Genomic DNA, 20,566 nt, shown 5'->3' on the forward strand with positions numbered 1-20,566 from the left:
ATATACACAGTTCTTACTGTGCTAGATACATGGGGGAAAGTTATTTTTATTTAAAAACAATTTCCTTTTTCTTTTTTTAATTAAAAAATATAAATAACTATCTTTTTGTGAGAGGAACAGGAAAAACTGCATATAAAGAAATGCATATAAGTTTTGTTCTAAAAAAAAATGTAAAAGGTAAGAAGTTGTATCTCCTAATCTTCTAATTAATCAGTCTCAACCCCGCCACCATTATCACTTTGGAGAGTATATATATATATATATATATAGAACCACTTTGGAATTCACTTGATCATCTTCACCATTTTCATGAGCACCAATACACATGTGTTCATATGTTGCTAATATGTGTTTTGAGCTTTTCTCATGAAAGTAAAAGTTCATGTGAGCTTAACTCAATTGGTAGGAATATCGCACTACATGTGTAAGATCCTGACGTCGAATTCGGGACGCTCCACTTATTCACATTTAAGATGAATTTTCTAACCACTAAGCTACTTGACCAAAACTTGTGAATTTATTTTCTCCCATACTATAAAAAATCACATGATTTTATTCTTATAAAAAATTCCGTTTTACTTTTTGTCTCTAATTCATTTTAATGTTAATATTATAAACTTTTCATATTCAAGATTTGTCTATATTAATCCAATTTTTTAGTCCAATAGTCTGCTACCTAAGCAACCTTGATGTTTTTTAGTCCAATAATAATTTTAATAGTTTTTTTTTTGTTATTTTTAGATATTTTGTGTTTATTTTTATATACCACGAAAGAGATATATTTTTACGCGAAATCTCACTCACCTTAAGATATATTTTTGTATAGAAAATATTCTCATACTTTTTATAAATCCTTATCATATACCTTAAATATAAATTTAAATCTAAAATATACCAAATATATTTACAATTTTGACATATTTTACTCCCTATTATTACAGTATTTTATCAAAAAAAGCTAAATAGGGATATGAAATATTTTTGGTATGTATATATGTCGGTTTTACATTTGGCCACGGATGCAGATGCAGTAGTTACTTTCGGTGTACGATTTAATAATAAACGGTGCGCGTTTTTCAGAGTCAGAGGCTTTGTCACGGACACTCAAAAATAAAGACACACTAACTATACCAAACCATTCAGACACAGAAATCAATCAATGTTACTTCTTCCTAAAGCATCATCATCATGGTTATCAACTTATATTCATTTTCTTCATTGCCACTTTCAGTAAGTTTCTATTACTTTCTACTTGTGAAATTCCACTTTCTAGTCTTTGTTGTTTGCAGTTTTTTTTTTTTTATTTTACATTTTTATTTACTCTTTAGTTTCTGAGAAGGAGTCCTGGTAATCTAGATTTCGGCCGTGTAGTAAGTAACTAAAATTTGACTAAAATCTGTTTCTGCCTGTGATCAAATTCGGGTTCTCCATTCGTCTTAGCAGATCATTAACCACTTTAGTCAAACTACTTGATTACCTTTCTAAAAGCTTTTAAAGCTATACCACTTACCGGATCAAATCATTAACCACTTTAGTCAAACTACTTGGTTACCTTTCTAAGAGTTTTTAAAGCTGCTGCGTGCCGAAATTTCGATCGAACTCTGGACTTTGGTTAAGTTAGATTTTTATTTGGTTCTAATTTGCTGCAAGTCTTAATCTTATGATTATGATTTTTTTTCCTTACACATTGCAATAATTTATATATTTATCATCATATACTCCCCTTTGGGGTATACCAATAGAGGAAAAAATGACTTTTTTTAAATTTTATTTTATGGTTCTAGGAAAAGTTTTGGTTCAATTTTTTAGGATATTCTGAATTGGAAATTCTGATTGAGAAGGCTAATATCTCAGTTTCACCTTTAATATCTTTATTATTATATTTATATATTTATGTGGTCCTTTTTTTTTTACTCAACTTGCATGTGAGTGGCATTACTAGATATGCACAATAATTTATTTATTTGCCTTTTTGCATTTTTTTAATATTTCATTCTTTCTTTGTGGCAAAAAGGTAGATTTGTTGATACAAGCATAATCTTTTGGTAAGATTCTCATTTGTGTTTGATTTCTGTTTTAAGAAGTTTGATTTAGAAGGTTGAATTTTTTATGTTTTTGAAAATTTCCAAATTCTAACAAAAGTGTAGAGATTTTTAGAATTTTTTATCTTTATGTTCATGTGAGGTTTCCTTTTATGAGAATATTTGTTTTTTTCTTTTTGCTTTTTCCTTTATGTATTCTTTTTCTTTCTTGGAATCTAAGAATTTTTAATCTGGAACTTAAATTTACAATTTTGGTTAATTTGCAGCTTTGCACACTCTTATGAATTGTGAGCTGACTGCCCAATTCGTTAGCTGAGGGACACCGAAAGAGTACTAACCAGAAGGTCCAGAGTTCAAATCCTGAAAACTAACATAATCGAGTTTTTGAATTTTGACCACAAATTAACTTCTGGGGCTGTTAGTGTATTGTAGAAATTAGAAAATGTCGTTTCGCAGTATTGTTCGTGATGTAAGAGATGGAATTGGAAGTTTATCAATGAGGAGTTTTGAGCTAAGGCTTCCTGGCCATGACAGGGGCAAGTCGAGTAATTCGGTTCATGAGTCGAACGAGCAGCCACATGTAATAGAGAATAGCCGGTGGGCTGGTCTTCCGTCCGAGCTTCTTTGCGATGTAATTAAGAGATTGGAAGAAAGTGAGAGTACATGGCCTGCTCGAAAGCATGTTGTTGCCTGTGCTGCTGTCTGCAAATCTTGGAGAGAAATGTGTAAAGAAATTGCTAGCAGTGTTGAGTCCAGTGGGAAGATTACTTTCCCGGTTTCCCTAAAGCAGGTGACTTTTTTTTCGTAATCTTCTAGTTTTTTCAACATATATTGTAAGCCTGTGTTTGGCTGAAGCAGTAGCGAACATTGATTTTTATTTAATTGATTTTAGTTAGAAGTGATAGGTAAAATGATTTATGTTTAGAAATGTTTGTCTGAAATTGAGCTGAACGATAACTTTGAGGTATATTCTAAGTGTATGTTTGTTTCTACGTTAGAATTGATTTAGAATAAATTTTATAAATAGTTTATATGTACATAAGTGCTTTTGGAGTTTGATCTACTCTTGTTTTACAGCCTGGTTATAGGGATGGACCTATTCAGTGTTTCATCAAGAGAGACAAATCTAATCTTACTTACCACCTTTACCTTTGTCTTAGTCCCGGTAAGTTCATTTTGATTCTTCGTTTATTTCAATTTATATGCTGTGTAATTTATTAACTTATGCGATTTTGGTTTATGATCTGATTTACATCTTTCCTTAATAACCTAAACTCATTCATGATTCATTGTGGTAGTCTTTGTGTTGCTTTGATTTTGAATCTCTTTTGAATTGTATATGATATTATCTTCATGAGCTCAATAGTATTATCTTATTGTCTAAGATGTGTTTAACCAATCAAACTACGAGTTCGATCCGAGATTGGCACATTCTTCAAACTTTAGTGATGTTATTCTAAAGTACATAAGGATAAATAAGTAGCACCGGAACTCCGGAAGAGTTCTGCGTAGGAGGTTCAGGGCTCGGTCCTGCTACTAACATTTTTACTCCCTCCTAACAAATTAACCTCTAACATTTGCCTATATACAAAAAAGATCACTGCATTATTTGTTGATTATATTAACGTCGATAAGTACAAACATATTGAGTACAAAAAAAAGATCACTGCATCATTTGTATTTTGTTTTTTGTATTACTTACTACATCGAAACAAATTTTTTGTATGTGCAATTTAGCTAGTTAGTGTGTATGTAATAGAAATTTTATGAACTCGGCTATCATTGTCTCTCTCTCTCGGGACGTGTTTTGAATTCATAATTTGTTTCTACAGCATTGCTTGTTGAAAATGGGAAGTTTCTTCTTTCTGCAAAACGGAGTAGAAGAACAACTTGCACGGAGTACGTTATATCGATGGATGCAGATAACATATCAAGGTCTAGCAGCACTTACATTGGAAAACTAAGGTATATTTTTTTTCTTCATAATATTCTAGTTTCTCTGAGCTTGCGTTTTGTGTGATCAATCATGATTTCATGGATATGATTGGTTGTGGTTTGTTGACTGCGTAAGTTTTTTTTACATTGATGGTGTATCAAAATTGAACTCTAAACTTATACTATGTTCATTTTCTTCATTTCAGGTCAAACTTTCTTGGCACCAAATTTATAATTTATGATACACAGCCTCCCTATAACAATGCTCGGCTGTCTCCACCAGGCCGAAGCCGTAGGTTTAATTCAACAAAGGTTTCTCCAAAAGTCCCTACTGGTAACTACAATATTGCCGAGATCACCTATGAGTTGAACGTCCTTGGTACTAGGGGCCCACGCAGGATGAACTGCATCATGTCCTCGATCCCTATGTCATCCCTCGAGCCCGGTGGAAATGTCCCCGGCCAGCCAGAACTTCTTCCCTGCACCCTCGATGATTCCTTCCGGAGCATATCCTTCTCAAGATCAATCTTCAACTCATCCGAGTTTGGAAGTTCTAGATTCACGGACATAGTTGGGACTGGTAATGAAGAGGAAGGAAAGGACAAACCTATAATTCTCAAGAACAAATCACCAAGATGGCATGAGCAACTGCAATGTTGGTGTCTCAACTTCAGGGGCCGGGTCACCGTTGCCTCGGTAAAGAATTTTCAATTGATTGCTTCGACACAGCCTGCAGCAGCGGTTGGTCCTACTCCTACACCGTCTTCTCAGTCAACACAGTCTGATAATGATAAGGTTATTCTTCAGTTTGGAAAAGTTGGAAAGGATATGTTCACTATGGATTATAGATATCCCTTATCTGCATTTCAGGCTTTTGCTATTTGCTTGACTAGCTTTGACACAAAACTGGCTTGTGAATAATGAGTTCACAAGAGATATGGTTAGAAAAATATAGGATTCAGTTTCCATGTACCAAAAAAAAAAAAGAAAAATATAGGATTCAGTTTCCATTTATGTTTTCATAGGATGGTGATGCTGCATCATAATTTAACTTTAAAGTACTAAAATACAATATGATCAATGTTCCATTATAGTTTCTTCTTTTATCTTGCCCTTTTTTATTTGGGTCAAACTTGACTCATATCAGGAATGATAGTGAGTTTGATGGAATTACGGTGGTATCAGTGAGACGCGTGATTCTTTCAATTTCACCGTCAATTTAAATGTGCACTTATTTGTATGCTCATTGGGGGAAAGGTGGACTTAGATAGGATTTATGTTCAAATGTAATGGAAATTTAGTAGTTTTCATATTGTTTGTCAATTGATATGAATCTTGACTTCTTTAAGGCAACATGGAATATTAAGTGCCAAATTTGTCTATGGTTTTAATTCTTGAAAGATCATTGCTAAAGTAGAGAGGTATCATTTGATAATAGGAAGGTGCCAATATGTAGTGTTGGTTGATAGAGAAAGAAAAAAAATGTTATTCAAATACAATTATCTAACAAATATACAAAAATTATACACTTTTTATTTTCTTTTTTAATATTTTTTGCATGTCTCGAATTCCATAGTGTGAGTGGAAAGAAGGAAGATATCGTATTTTTGTCCCACAAGTTAGTTAATGTTGATATAACAAGCCTCGAAAGTTGTTGGTGTTGTGGTGATACTTATGATTGTTGACTATTAGAGTGTAGAAAATTTAACTGTGATTTAGATGATGAAATAGTAAAATATTAGAATTTAAATATTCTTTTTGGCTTAATGAACCCTTAATATTTTTTGTTTATTTTGAGACTCCAATTTTACACTTTTTTTTTTTGGAGCTCAGTTGATTGTTATCTTTACCCCGCTTTAGATACGATCCTTGCTCACTATCCAACATTTTCTCTCATAATCACTATATTTTGTTAGTTGAAATTAATATGAATCTCTCTCTTTAAAAATAAGTCCCACATACTCCTTCCGAAATAAATATCAACAAAATTACTTTTCAGATTTATTTTATAATTAATGTATCTAGTCTAAATATATACTAAATACATTAATCATAAAATGAACATAAAAAATAACTTTTGCAAGTTTTGTTAGAGAGGGAGTAAAACACAAAAATCCATATAGATTTTATTCGATTAGAACGTGATGGAAAAATTGTGTCCAATGACCAATATCATTTCTCTTGATCGTAGTTTTGGGGATCGAATCGTGATTTTTTATACAAAGTTCCGCATCAATCACCATTTCTTTTTTTTTCTTCTTCTTATTTTTGGTTTTCACCCTCTGGTTTCTAGGGAAAGGGGGCCCTAGTAGTCCGGAGTTCAGGGCGAGTTCTAGCATCAAGTGATTTCAGTTTCCTCCCAAATGTAGTTGCGGGGGATCGAACCATGGTCTTCCATACCAAGTTCAGCATCAATCACCACTGAATCAACTAACATTTGATTGCATCAATCACCATTGAACCAACTAAGTATTGGTAGGTTGACACATGAGTTCTATGTGGGTAATTAATCAATGATGATATTGTGGTGTAATAGTAAAAACTTCTACAAATAGCAACTCAAAGTTACACTGTTACTTTTATGCAAAAGCCCAGCAAAAAATATATAAAGCCCAAACAAGTAGAGAATAACAGTTTCAACTCTCAACTATATATATACTTACCAACCTCTCATTCTCCAAACCTAGCGCAACCGCCGTCCCCATTTCTCCCCATTTTCAATGTCAGATCCATACGAAAGTGTAAAAGCAGGCCGCTTAGCTTTCAAAGGAGGAACCCTAGCAACAACATCTAAAACAATCGACAAAAAGAAAAAGAAAAAGAAGAAATCCAAAAACCCTAATCTCGAAGACGAAACCCTAACTCTAAACGAAGAAGAATTAGAAAAACTCGGAGGAGAAGGTTCAGAATCAACGGAGTATACCATCGATGCAGCGAAGAAAATGAAGTACGATCAACTTTTTCCTGTTGAAGCTAAGAAATTCGGTTACGAACCGAAAACGAAGGTGAAAAATGTTGAAGATGCTTTGGATGATCGTGTTAAGAAGAAAGCTGATCGTTACTGTAAATGATGTAATGTAATTGTAAGGTTTTCAATTTCTCATATTTTCAATTTGTATCAAAGATTTGAGTTTTTTTTTTTCTTTCTTATTTCTGGTTTCATATGTTTAAGTTGATAATTGATAGTTATGAACTAGGTTCATAAAAATGTGTTTGATTTTGTTTATTTTGTAGTTATTTATTTCATATGCATGAATTAGAATAGGTAATTTAAGTAAATCTTTATGCATATGATGCAATTTTAGGTCAAAATTTGCTTTAGTTTTAGAACTGATTAAATTTATAGTTTTTTACATAGAAAGTTCTTGATGGAGAAAATTGTTTTATAGAAATGTATTTGATTGTCTATTATGCAGTAAGGTATTTTGCTTCATGTAAGTGTTTGGTTTTATTAATATGGTGAAATTTTAGTTCAAATTTTTATTGGTTTTAAGAAGATTTTGTTGTTTTGTTTATCAGTACTGAAAAAATTAAGCTTTTTACACTGAAATTTCTTGTTGGAGTAAATTGTTTTTTATCTGCCCAATGATGTATAAAATAACTATTGAACGGTTACACGGTTTTGTTCACAACTTGATCTGCATTCCTCTCTCTCTCTCTATCTATCTATCTATCTATCTCTCTATCTCTCTTTCTGATTATCTCCGTGTGTGTGTGTGTGTGTGTGGGCATGCGTGCATCCTTCTGTAGTACGTGTGTGTCTGTGTGTGTGTGTTTGTGAATTGTGATTCTTTGCTGGAATGCAAGAAAGTTGTGAATGAGACCGTTGATGAAAACCGTGGATGATTCTAAGCTATGAGATCTGAGGGCTTTGGATTTTATCTTTTTCTGTTTTTGTGATTAGATCATAGAAGACTGAGTATGAAAATCAGATTTTACCTAGTCAAGAATCTTAATTTCTCTTTTGTGATCATTAGTTTTTAATCTATATAGATCCTTATTTTGCTTTCCCTTTGTTATCCTTTGATATTTTTAGTGAATGATGATATGCACTGGGCTCTGAGCAGTTTTTAACTGCACTATTGATGGAAATGCTTAGCCTAGAAAGCTTTGTCTGACACATTTCTTCAAACTCCTATTCTTCAGTAATGTTTGGATTTTTTACTGTGAAACATTTTGCCACAACTGTGCCCAATGATGTATAAATAGACTATTGATCAGCTACATGGGTTTGGTTCATAACCTGATCTGCACCTCTCTCTCTCTCTCCCTCTCTTTGCCTTTCTCTTTCCCTCCTTTTATGTGTGTGTGTGTGCTCTACTATGTGTGTGAGTCGTTTAGCTTTGGACATTGAACTTTGAAAGGTGCAAGATGGTTATGAATTAAACCTGTGACTAAAGCTGAGCATGACTTTTTATTAAGCTATGAGATCTGAGGGCCTTGTATTCCTTCTGATTCAATGTTCTTTCTTTTTAACCCTGGTCACTTTATTGTTTTCATGTTTATGATATTTTTTATTGGATTCCTTTTCCACATTTTAATTGGAGTTTGTAATTCACTTAAACTCTTGAAATCTGCACTTGTAAAGATTAGTGTTTGGAAAGTTTTTACCGTAGTTATCTGTTTATAAACTGTTGCATATGGTAATTGTTCATGATTGATTTTTTGTAGATGAATTATGTATATGTCTTTTTTGGTTTTGCAATTTTGGCTCCTCATGTATTTCAGAAAAATGAATTGTGTGATATGTTTTGTTACCCAATGATGGACAAATAGACTATTGAGTGGCTACATGGTATTGTTTATAGCCTGACGTGCACCGTTGCTTCTGGCATTCTTTCTCTCTTTCTCTTTCTTGGTTACTCTCTCTTTCTCTATCTACCCATTCATTTATTCATTCAATTCAAAAATATATATATATAAATAAATATGGAAATGGTGCACGAAGGTTGTGATCATGCCATTGTCAAAAGCTGCATATGATTTATACTTAGCTATGAGATCTGAGGGTTTTTGTTGCATTCAAATATCTCACCTCTTATTCTAACAGTCTAAATGTTTTAATTATCACTAATTGAAGTGTATTTGTGACTGGTTGATCCTTTTTTTTTTTTTTTTTTTTTTGTATTTGTGGTTATAGACTAAAAAATGTCAATTTTGAAACTTCTCTCGCAATCCTGCCCAATGATGTTTAAATAGACTATTGACTGGCTACATGGGTTTTGTTCATAACCTGATATGCACCTCTCTCTCTCTCTCTCTCTCTCTCTCTCTCTCTCTCTATGATCTGTATCTCTTTCCCTCATGTGTGTGTGTTTGTGTTTGTGTTTGTGTTCTGTTTGGATTAACAGCTTAGAAAGTTGCAAGAAGGTTATGAATTAAACCTGTGGTTAAAGCTGTAGATGATTTTGTAATAAGCTATGAGATCTGAGGGCTCTAAATTGCTAGTGCTTTTGTTGTTTTTATTTTTGTTTTCAAGACTTGTTTTTGTGTAGAGGATTACTTGAATCAATTAACTCGGCCACATTTTAATCGTAGAGTTACTACTTCAATATCACTCTATTGTATGCACCATTTGTTATTTGTTTACAATGTCTGTACAAATTAGATTGCTATGATTAACGGTCTCATAGCTATAGTCTTATTCATAGTGTTTTGGTTTATGTCCTGTTTTGCAGTTCTACAAGTCCTTTTTCAATTTTCAAGTTTGCCTCATGTTCTAACCTTATTTCAATTTGAAATTACTGTCTATATTATCTATTATCTATAAATAAAGCACATATATTTCCTTGTTGTTGAACACTTTCAGTTCATCTGTTGATGCAGGATCACATGGAGTATTTGCTTGATGAAAAATTTGAAAGGTTGGCTTTGTAGTATCTTTGCCTGAATGATATTTGATAAACTGACATCATACATCAACTAATGAGTGAGTAATACCGGTGAATTGTGAATTTATTGACTGAACTCTTGCATTAATCTTCCAACAGAGTTCTGTTTCAAAGGAGTTACAAAAGAATTTAGAAAAATGAAGTTATGTTATAACGGAGTTATGAAAGAACTTGAGTAACTGAGATTAACTGCTGATCACCACATAGAGGGGCTGCTGCGTCTCGTAAACATTCAACTACAAAATACAGCTCATATCTAAACTAAGCGGATGCTGGGTAATATTCAGTATCATTCACTTCTGTGTTAGGTCTGGCATGTTTGAGATGTTGGCATATTTGAGATGTCTTGCATTGTAAAAATATGAACCGTTTTTCTTTATGTTGGTGTAGAGTTTAATCTGACATTATCATGACAGAGTTTGATGTAAATTACTTTGTATACCAATTTATTTTTTGGCAAGTCATTTATGGGGTTAAGTCTTTTAAACAAATGATATTCCATAGACCTTGGATCATGAGGTTAAGTCTCAACTCTCAAGTATTTATTAAAGACAAATGTAGTAGTTCATACAAAATGTTTAGCAAACGAACTTTTGCAAATTTGTATTTTTTTAATTTTATTTTTATCACATTTGAGAAAAAGAGAAAGCAAATTTGGTCACAACTTATAATTTTTAATTTTTTTTTTACTAAAATAAAATATATTCATTCAAATTGGTTTAGTACAAGCAATTCAAAGTTTTTGGTTGATGCCAATCATTCGAGAAACTAGGCAATTCAGAGTTTGTTTCACTTATTAATGACATTATTCAAAGTTGTTGGTTGATGCCATCTATTCAAGAAGATTAGGCAATTCAGAGTTTATTTCACTTATTAATGACATTATTTTTCTTATGTCATCTTTTAATGTAAACTTTGAGGTTAAATTTGTTATGAGACAAGCAAATGTGGTTGCTCATACTCTTGCTAGGGCGGCCAAAGGTTGAGCTAGTTTTCTTAAATTTGAGATTATTCATTTATGTATTGAACATTTATTAGTTAATGATATGAATTAATTTTGTTTGCTTCAAAAAAATTGGTAGAGTACATCAGATTCAAGTACAAATTCAATATCACTAAAAATGAAAAGGATGAATCTGCAAACAAACTCACAACATCCAAGTTAAAGTAACCGGAATACATATGCCTTCGGATCTGTATCGTTGACGAACTTAATCACCGTGTGAATCAGTGGCGACGGGACAACGAAATCACAAAAAAAAACACACAAAAGAAAACTTTAATCTATTTGAAAACCACTTACTGTATTTAGATTAAAGCAAATAGAACTAGATGCAAATGGGTGATTTTGGGTCGAAAAAAATCTAAAATCACCCCATTTTTTATGAAAAGGAGAAGAAGAAAAGTTAGAGAGAAGAAGAAGCTTATCTCTCTAAAAAAAATTAGGGTCGGCTTAACCAATTCACTTTAATTTAGAGATCCAAATCCTTTGATATTACTCAATTTAATTAAGATACCAATTAAGGGTTTTGGCTAATGTGAACAATTGGCTAATATGAACAAGTAAATGATGTATTTCATGATGCACAAGTTAATAATATTGTTGGATTGAAAGTGTCTATATATAGGTCATTCATGTCAAATTTTAAAGAAATTGAAAATCGCTGAGATCCTTCCAAATTAAAGTTATTTAATCAAAATCATAAACCGTTAGGAAAAAGTAGAATATATGTATTTTTGCCATTTGTCATTCGTGGAGATAGAGTAGAATCAAAAGTAGGGATATTTTTTTCTATACCAGAACAATTATTCCTCTACCCATCCCAACAAATCATAGAAAATACCAATTTTAACCCTTTTTTACGGAAACAAATTTCCTGTTGTGTATTTTAACACAGTTTTCACACTGTAATGTATCACAACCGTCTGATCTGTAATGTACGATCATGATCATTTTAAGAGATTTATCACGGAATCAATGTGTACCGTCCGATCAATAATTAATGGTTCAAATTGATAACTGTGTGAAAACTGTGTGCTAAATTACTGTAGCAAAATCTTGATCCTTTTTTACACCCCTTCACCCCATGAGTTTTCCGGTACCTTAATCATATCTGATAAAAAAAAGTACCACACCTGAAAACTTGAGGAGGTTATTTCCTGTACCTTAATCTCAATCAAGTTTATGGTAGGATCTCAGAAACTTACTTTTCCCACAACCCAGTTCCATGGATCAACGATCTTGCTCTACAAATTTCTCCCAACAAATACAAATATATCTTAAAAAGTTCAATCAACTTGAAATCCAAATTTACAAGACACGGAGTAATTTAGTTCCTCCCATCAAATTTTTAACTAACACCGTTAGATGTGAACACGTGGCGAATGGAAAACACACATGGACAGACACATGTGATTACTTACCCATCATCTTGGACTAAATTGTGTGCTAAATTATTGTAGCAAAATCTTGATCCTTTTTTACACCCCTTCACCCCATGAGTTTTCCGGTACCTTAATCATATCTGATAAACAAAACGTACCACACCTGAAAACTTGAGGAGGTTGTTTCCTGTACGTTAATCTCAATAAACTTGAGGAGGTTGTTTCCTCCCGTCAAATTGTTAACTAACACCATTAGATATGAACACGTGGCGAACGGAAAATACACATGGACAAACACATGTGATTACTTATCCATCATCTTGAACTAAATTGACTAACGTAACTAACATTCAGTAAATTTTCTCCAGTTTTTGTTAACTCAGGGACTTATATGACGGCGAGTGCCGAGGAAAGTGACTGTTTATTCAAAAAAGTAAATCTAATAAAAAAGAGTTGCAGCATAAACCTATATCGCTAGTCCATTCCCCATTCATTGACTTCTTATCCAAAACTGAGTTGCTTTTGTTACAACCAAACACACTCACAGAGTCACAGTATCTCGTTCCAACCGTTTTTAAATGTCATTTTCAGCGTTGAGTTACGGCGGTGCTATCACTCTTTCCCCTTCCAACAATTTCAATCGTCGCCGAGTTTACTCTCAAGCTCATTCCAATTCCCAATTACGTCACAAACCTATCCCACCCATCGTCAAATTCACTAAGAAGTTAACTTCCCTTGTTAAAAACAATCAGTTTCACACTGCTATTTCCCTCTCTAATCAAATGGAACTCATAGGAATTCAACCTAACATTGTTTCTTTGAACATCTTAATCAATTGTTTCTGCCACCTTAGTCAACTTAATTTTGCATTTTCTGTATTGGCAAAAATTCTAAAGCTAGGTTATAAGCCTAATACAATAACAATGACTACACTTATGAAAGGCATGTGTCTTAGTGGTCAGGTTAATAAAGCATTGGATTTTCATGACGATGTTATATCAAAGGGATTTAAGCTTGATCAAATTAGTTATGGTATCTTGATTAATGGGTTATGTAAAAAAGGAGAAACAACAGCTGCCCTCCGGTTGCTTAGAAAGATTGAAGCGTTAATGGTTAAACCGAACGTGGTAATGTACAGCACGGTCATTCATAGTCTTTTCAAGGATAATCTTGTGAGTGATGCCTTTGGTTTATATTCTAAAATGATTGTCAAGAATATTTCTCCTAATGTTGTCACTTACACTAGTTTAATATATGGCTTTTGCATTGTGGGTCAATTCAAAGAAGCTGTTGGTTTGTTAAATGAAATGTTGTTGAAAAACATCAGCCCGAATGTTCTTACTTTTAATACACTGATTGATGGTTTATTTAAGAAAGGAGAGGTGAGAAAGGTTAGAAATGTGTTAGCTGTTATGATAAAACAGGGTGTGAAACCTAATGTTGTTACTTATAATTCTTTAATGGATGGGTATTTTTCGGTTAAAGAAGTAAACAAGGCCATATATGTGTTCAACACTATTGCTCGAACGGAAGTGAAACCAGATGTTTATAGTTACAGTGTCATGATTAATGGATTATGCAAGAATAAAATGGTGGATGAAGCCGTGAATCTCTTCAAAGAAATGTATTTAAAAAACATCTCTCTCGATACTGTAACATACAATTCGCTTATTGATGGGCTTTGCAAGTCGGGGAGAATCTCTGTTGTTTGGGATTTTCTTGATGAGATGTATGATAGAGGTCTACGTGCTGATGTGATCACTTACAATTCTATATTGGGTGCTTTGTGCAAAAGCCGTCAGGTTGACAAGGCAATTGAATTATTAGCGAAGATCAAAGACCAAGGAATTCAACTAGATATGTATACATACACTGTACTTGTCGATGGACTATGCAAAAATGGAAGACTTAAGGATGCACTAGAGATTTATCAGGATCTTTGGATTAAAGGCTACCATTTTGATGAGACGATGTATACTGTTATGATTGATGGGCTTTGTAAAGAGGGCTTGTTTGATGAAGCATTATCCTTAATGTCAAAAATGGAAGGTTGCACCCCTAATGGCATAACTTACACAACTCTTATTAAGGCTTTGTCAAAAAATGGCAAGAATGAGAAGGCGGTGAAACTTCATTGTGAAATGATTGCTAGAGGTCTTTTGTAAGAGTAAAACGACCATCTAATTTTTATTTCTTTTTATATTTATAAAAGATGGTTGGTGGAATTGGTTCACTATTACATTTGTTTTAATTTTAATTAAAACTTATACTTTGGTAGTTTCATTATGATATTTGTAACAGCAATTGTGTTTGTCTTTTTTTATTCCTTAATAGCTATCCTTTTCTTCCCAATTTTGTGTGAATCTGCATCATATTTTTCAAGGATATTTTCCATTCACTGTCATTGTTAGAGTTCAATTTATATTTAATAGAATAGATGAAACGAAAGATGTTGCATCTTTAGAGAACATGATCCGAGGAGGCATGTGTAAGTATTACAGATAGGTCTAGCAGGCTGCAATGCACCTTTAGCTAGTTGCGAGGTATTCAGTTCATTTTTTATCTGGCAACTTTAGGATTTGCATTTAAACTTCAACTGCTGGAGCAAGCTTGCATACACCAGTTTTTCGTTTTCCCGATCGAAAAGGGTAGCCGGACATAAATGAAGTTATTTATAATAAGCTTCTGTTTTTCCTTTTTCAAAGGTCTTAATGTCTTGTGTCTTTTAGATTATAAGCATCTTTTTATTTTTCCTGTTTCAAAGGTTTTAATGTCTTATGTCTTTTAGATCTACATGATGATTTGTTGTAATAAATGTCGTCAAGGCTTGTTTCACTTCCTCTCCTTTGTTCTTCTGAATATAATATTTAATTTAATCTTATACACTAGAAACGAAAGAGATAGAACTCACGTTGTTAGCATGTGTAAAACCAAACCAGTTGTGCGCTCTTCATATGCTGGAATAGTTACATGCATGCAACTGAAGAGTTTGTTCTTCACTTACCTAGATAGTTCATCACGGGGAAACTTCGTTGAATGCACCAAATGAAACATCTCAAAGATAACTAAGTTAACTAGGTTCTATATGTGTTTGTTATGCTTGTGATTTTCGACAATATTGGAACCTTACTTTCATGGTTTGTCAAATGTATACTGTGAACCATACACTCAACCCATTTAAAAACTTGAGTTTCTAATTGAGAGGAAAAAATTGACCAAAGATGATGCTAGAAAACTGGTTTGTTATGATGTATGACCTATGTTGTTAATACCTATGGTTTGTCAAATGTATACTGTGAACCATACACTCAACCCATTTAAATTCTATGGTCTTGTTCTGACTTCACTACTTCAGCACCTTTCTATCATTATAGTTTAATTTTTTACTAGTAGCTAAATTCTTAGTAAATTCTAGCATTGTTGTGAGCTTTGATATACACAATTATGGTTTCTGTCATCACAGTGTTTGATTTGATGTATGACTTTAAGGATTTTTTGAATCTACTCTTGGTCTTAATGTGTCTCCTGGCAGGACTTTTTACCTAATACAATTGACTATTAGTTTATTATGGTTTCATGATTTATTTATTATTGAAAATGTCATACTGACATATGTGCTCACTCTGTGAAATGATGGCTGCTATTTGATATTACAGAGAAACTTCTTTGTGAAATGATGGCTAGAGGTCTATTATAAGAGTAAAACAAGGTGAGATCCTTTCTAGTTACAAATTAAGTTATTTAAATTTTCATGACTACCACCCTATGTTTATTTCCTTTTAATGTCACACATAGGAATTAAGATGTACTACACTTGCAATTTAGTTTTTATTAAAGTTAGATGTTTTTTTGGTTCATATTGTTATTGAAAGAATAGTAGTGATTAATTTGTCTTCTATTTTTTCTAGTCTCGACATATTGCAGTAGCTACAGTCAAACTTTTTGCCACAATCTTGCCCAATGATGTATAAATAGACTATAAATCTCTCTCTCTCTCTCTCTCTCTCTCTCTCTCTCTCTCTCTCTCTCTCTCTCTCTCCTGTGTGTTTTGTTTGGATTAACAGCTTAGAAAGTTGCAAGATGGTTATCAATTAAACCTGTGGTTAAAGCTGTAGATGATTTTGTAATAAGGTATGAGATCCGAGGGCTCTAAATTGCTACTGCTTTTGGTTTTTTCTTTTTAGAGGATTACTTGAATCAGATAACTCGTCTACATTTTAATCGTAGAGTTAGTACTTCAATATCACTCTATTGTATGCACCACTAGTTTACAATGTCTGGACAAATTAAATTGCTATGATTAACTGTCTCATAGTTAGTCTTATTCATAGTGTTGTGGTTTATGTCCTGTTTTGCAGGTCTATAAGTCCCTTTTCAATTTTCAAGTTTGGCTCCTCATGTTTTAACCTTATAAATTTCAATTTCAAATTACTGTCTCTTATTTTGTATTATCTATTATCTATAAATAAAGCACATATATTTCCTCGTTGTTGAACACTTTCAGTTCATCTGTTGATGCAGGATCACATGGAGTATCTTTGCTTGATGAAAAATTTGGAAGGTTGGCTTTGTAGTTAAAACCCTGAACCTTGGCCTGAATGATATTTGATACATCAACTATTAGTAAGGTAATACTGGTGAATTGTGAATTTATTGATTGAACTCTTGCAATAATCTTCCAACAGAGTTCTCTTTCAAAGGAGTTACAAAAGAATTTAGAAAAATGAAGTTCTGTTATAATGGAGTTATGAAAGAACTTGAGTAACTGAGGTTAACTGCTGATCACCACTTAGAGGGGCTGCTGCGTTTCTTAAACATTCAACTACGAAATACAGCTCATATCTAAACTAAGCTAATGTGCATTTATATATTGTGCATTTATATATTTATTTTTTTGTTTGGTTGCATGCTTTCCGATCTCCTTCCCTTCCTTTCTGTGGTAGCGAGAGTCGGTATTAGACCAAATTTTGTGGCTTAAAATCGAATAAAGTTAAAATTGACTAATTTATTTAATTTTTTTCGGTTACAAAGCTAATTAAAATAAAAACCTAATTTTAATATGAAATACATGCTACAAATCAAAAACTAATTTTAAATTTAGGAAAAAAACCTGTCAAGGGTAATCTAGTTGATTAACTAGATATAAGACGAATAATATTAAAATCAATAAAAAAACATCCCTAAATTAAATCCTAGCCCTTCCTCTCACAAAGCACAATGGATAAAAAACATTTCTTAAATAGAATTTTTAACCTCCCTATATTGACCGTATTTGGATTTTAACTTTATTTAAAAATCTGAAATTTTAGCAGCCTATTTTACAATCTTCATGATATTTGCCCCTACCATATTTGTGTTTGTTTTTTTAAAGTAAGGATATTTGGTGTCCAAATTATATTCCAATCATGGGTTGGTATTTATGGGCTACCGCAAGAATATTGGAGGCTACACACTTTGTTTGAAATAGCTGCAGGGGTAGGCACACCTCTTATGCTGGATGAGGCAAAACAGTATTGCCAAAGTCGTGTTTGCTTCCGACCAATGCTTTGCTTTGGAAATTGAATTTTCTCAATCAAGGGTCTATGTAGCAGCAGTGTATGCTAGCACTGCTTATCTGGTTCGTAGGACACTTTGGGCAGACTTGACGAGATTACAAGCTTTGTTCGTTGGGCCTTGGCTGTTTGTCGGCGACTTTAATGCCGTACTAGGGGCACATGAGAAACGGGGAAAGACGTTACCTCCTAAGATTTCCTGTGATGATTTTTTACAGTGGACTATTGCTAATCAATTGTCTCATTTAAATACAATTGGGGTGCACTTTACTTGGTCTAATGGTAGAGTTGGAGATAATTTTGTGGCGTTGTGTCTCGACAGGGCCATTTGCAATCACGCGTGGCTAAACCAATGGCAATCAATATATTGTTATGCTCTTTATAAGCACAGCTCTGACCATCATCCTTTAGTCATTAGCCACAGCGCTTCAGATTTTCATCATGCGATGCCATTCCGTTTTTTCAAGGTTTGGACAGCACACTCAGATTGTGAACGACTTGTTAAGGAGGTTTGGGAGAAACAAGTTTTTGGTAACCCTATGGCTTGTCTTCAATTGAAGCTGAAAAGATTAAAAGGGGTACTTAGAGTTTGGAACAAAAATGTATTTGGTAACGTGGATTCTAATGTGCAGCTGGCTGTTGACGAGGTTATGCGGATACAAAGCATGATTGATAGCAACGGTATAACTGATGAGGTGCAGCAAATGGATTGTCAAGCTAAGTTGATACTTTCGAAAGCCCTATTGGATCAAGACCAGTTCTGGAGGGAGAAAGCACCTATGCAGCAGTTCTTGTAGGGAGATAGAAATACGTTATATTTTCATCACGTGGCCAAAATCAAAGCAATAACCAAGAAAATTCATGTGGATGGATACGCGAGATACTACAGTCGGCTCGACTGTCCATTCTTATTAATGGCAAGGCTGTTGGCTATTTTGGATGCACCCGAGGAGTCCGACAGGGGGATCCACTTTCTCCCTTATTATTTTGCATCGTGGAAGTTCTTAGCAGAAGTTTACTTAAAGCTTTGGAGTAGGGTAGATTGTGGCCTATGTCTCTTTGTAGAAGGGTGCATATTCCATCCCATGTTCTTTAGGCTGGAAGTTGATGACCAGTAGTGATCAATGGGCTGTGATGTGTCGAGCTCTCTTTTTGCGACATGGTAAACCAGCTAGCTCTTTGTTCCACTCTTCTATTTGGCATGGCATCAAATTGCATTTTACTGATGTCTTGAGTAGTTCAAGATGGTTGATTGGCAAAGGGGACACTATTTCATTCTGGAAAGATAATTGGTTAGGTTCCTCACTAGTGGGTTTATTGAACATTCCGTTACATATTCATAAGTCGTTAACATCCTCGGTAGCGGATATGATCGTGGAAGGTTCTTGGATTATCCCGAGCTGCATTGCTGAACTGGATACTGATGTTGTTGAATGTATCCATGCTGTGGTGACTCCTAAAATCCCTCTCCAAGACAGGCTTGTATGGACTGCTTCAAAGGATGGTTGCCTCACATAAAAAATTACTTACAATTTCCTTTTTTCTCCTTCTGCTACACGGGACTGGACTGCATTCATTGGCATAATTTTGTACCTCCTGCAAATTCATTTGTGGTTTGGCGATGTTTTCAAGGGAAGATGCCAACAGACGTAAACTTGATCCAACGTGGATGCACAATGGTTACAGTTTGTGTTTTATGCATGGCAGATAGCGAAACTACACCACATCTGTTTCTTCAATGTTCATTTGCAGTGGAGTTATTGAATTGGTTGGGTGGGATGTTTCTTATTCAATTTAATAGGATTGATGTTAATGCTATTTTTCAAAGTTGTAATCCTGGTTGGTGTGCACAAGTAAAGGATATGGCTTAATTGGCGGCGATAATACATACTTTTCACACAATTTGGATGGCGCGGAATGGAATACGCTTTAATAATGCAAAGGTTTCTATTCACTCCGCCAAGATGAAGATTCATATGCTCATTATACCCAGCGCTGCCATTACAAAGAGTGTGGCGTCTAGCTCCATGAGAATTCTGCATAATTTGCAAGTTCCAGTGCAGCAGCCTCTATTACCGAAGTCCACATTGGGTTTTATGGCAAACACGCCTATTTTTTGGACTAAAGTACACACGGATGGATCATTTACGCAAAGTTCGTCAGCTTGTGGTGGTATCTTTCGTAATCATCACGCCAATTAATTTATGGTTAGAAAGTGACTCTAAGACAACTTTAGGAGCCTTCTCTAATCATGACATAGTACCGTGGGATTTGAGAAATCGTTGGACTAATTGTTTCTCCTTGGGCCTTAATGTGAGAAATTCACATATTTTTCGGGAAGGTAATGCTTGTGTAGAAAAACTTGCCAATGAAGGTCATGTTGTTGCCACTTATACGTGGTGCGAGTCTGTTCCTAGATGTATTAGAGACGAGTTCCTTCGTGATAAACTTGGGTTACCTACTTACCGAGTTACATAGTTTTTTTTTTGTTTGTCTTGCTTTCTTGGGGCAAGGTCCAGTCCCCTCTTTTTTTTTTTTTTGTAATTATTTTTTTCTTATATACATATATATATATATATATAGGCGGAGGAAGGGAAATCTCAGGGGTGCCAACATAGTTGGGATGTCTGACTTTTCTTTGATGTCTAGATGCTCTTAACTTATCAAAAAAATAAAATTTGGTGTTATGTGTCTAAAGTAAGGGTATCTTATATCCAATTTTTTTGTAATTGAACTAAAAGTACACACTATTTGATAAACA

General features: G+C 33.8%; 4 protein-coding genes and 1 non-coding gene across 15 annotated transcripts; all 5 read left to right on the forward strand.

The window, feature by feature from the left end:
- Positions 1–1,028: 1,028 nt before the first annotated feature.
- Positions 1,029–5,083, forward strand: LOC123905814 (tubby-like F-box protein 8). Of its 5 annotated transcripts, none has more exons than XM_045955551.1 (5): positions 1,029–1,230; positions 2,309–2,832; positions 3,120–3,207; positions 3,875–4,007; positions 4,184–5,083. In XM_045955551.1, the coding sequence occupies exons 2-5, from the start codon at positions 2,485–2,487 to the stop codon at positions 4,896–4,898; spliced, it is 1,284 nt and encodes a 427-aa protein (XP_045811507.1). In that variant the 5' UTR covers positions 1,029–1,230; positions 2,309–2,484; the 3' UTR covers positions 4,899–5,083. The 5 variants fall into 5 exon arrangements, with proteins under 5 accessions (XP_045811507.1, XP_045811506.1, XP_045811509.1 ...); XM_045955553.1 differs by having other exon boundaries at positions 1,224–2,045; XM_045955552.1 differs by lacking the exon at positions 1,029–1,230 and adding an exon at positions 2,055–2,097.
- A 1,546-nt stretch (positions 5,084–6,629) lies between these two features.
- Positions 6,630–10,332, forward strand: LOC123905815. Of its 6 annotated transcripts, none has more exons than XM_045955560.1 (3): positions 6,630–7,049; positions 9,804–9,841; positions 9,968–10,332. In XM_045955560.1, the coding sequence occupies exon 1, from the start codon at positions 6,698–6,700 to the stop codon at positions 7,046–7,048; it is 351 nt and encodes a 116-aa protein (XP_045811516.1). In that variant the 5' UTR covers positions 6,630–6,697; the 3' UTR covers position 7,049; positions 9,804–9,841; positions 9,968–10,332. The 6 variants fall into 6 exon arrangements, 5 of the variants coding, with proteins under 5 accessions (XP_045811516.1, XP_045811515.1, XP_045811512.1 ...); XM_045955559.1 differs by having other exon boundaries at positions 6,631–7,054; XR_006808532.1 differs by having other exon boundaries at positions 6,632–7,060.
- Positions 8,013–8,098, forward strand: LOC123912056. The gene has a single exon (XR_006810918.1). It is a non-coding gene; the product is annotated as a small nucleolar RNA snoR118 (small nucleolar RNA).
- A 2,397-nt stretch (positions 10,333–12,729) lies between the features above and the next one.
- On the forward strand, positions 12,730–14,605 carry LOC123905816 (putative pentatricopeptide repeat-containing protein At1g12700, mitochondrial). Its single transcript, XM_045955561.1, has one exon. It carries the CDS (start codon positions 12,832–12,834, stop codon positions 14,416–14,418), a length of 1,587 nt encoding a protein of 528 aa, XP_045811517.1. The 5' UTR covers positions 12,730–12,831; the 3' UTR covers positions 14,419–14,605.
- Positions 14,606–15,794: 1,189 nt separating this feature from the next.
- LOC123905817 lies at positions 15,795–20,323 on the forward strand. Of its 2 annotated transcripts, none has more exons than XM_045955563.1 (2): positions 15,795–15,962; positions 16,775–20,323. In XM_045955563.1, exon 2 carries the CDS (start codon positions 17,751–17,753, stop codon positions 18,600–18,602), a length of 852 nt encoding a protein of 283 aa, XP_045811519.1. In that variant the 5' UTR covers positions 15,795–15,962; positions 16,775–17,750; the 3' UTR covers positions 18,603–20,323. The 2 variants fall into 2 exon arrangements, with proteins under 2 accessions (XP_045811519.1, XP_045811518.1); XM_045955562.1 differs by lacking the exon at positions 15,795–15,962 and adding an exon at positions 16,299–16,384.
- Positions 20,324–20,566: the final 243 nt, after the last annotated feature.

The sequence above is a fragment of the Trifolium pratense genome, linkage group LG2 (assembly GCF_020283565.1).
Source record: "Trifolium pratense cultivar HEN17-A07 linkage group LG2, ARS_RC_1.1, whole genome shotgun sequence".
NCBI lineage: Eukaryota > Viridiplantae > Streptophyta > Magnoliopsida > Fabales > Fabaceae > Trifolium > Trifolium pratense.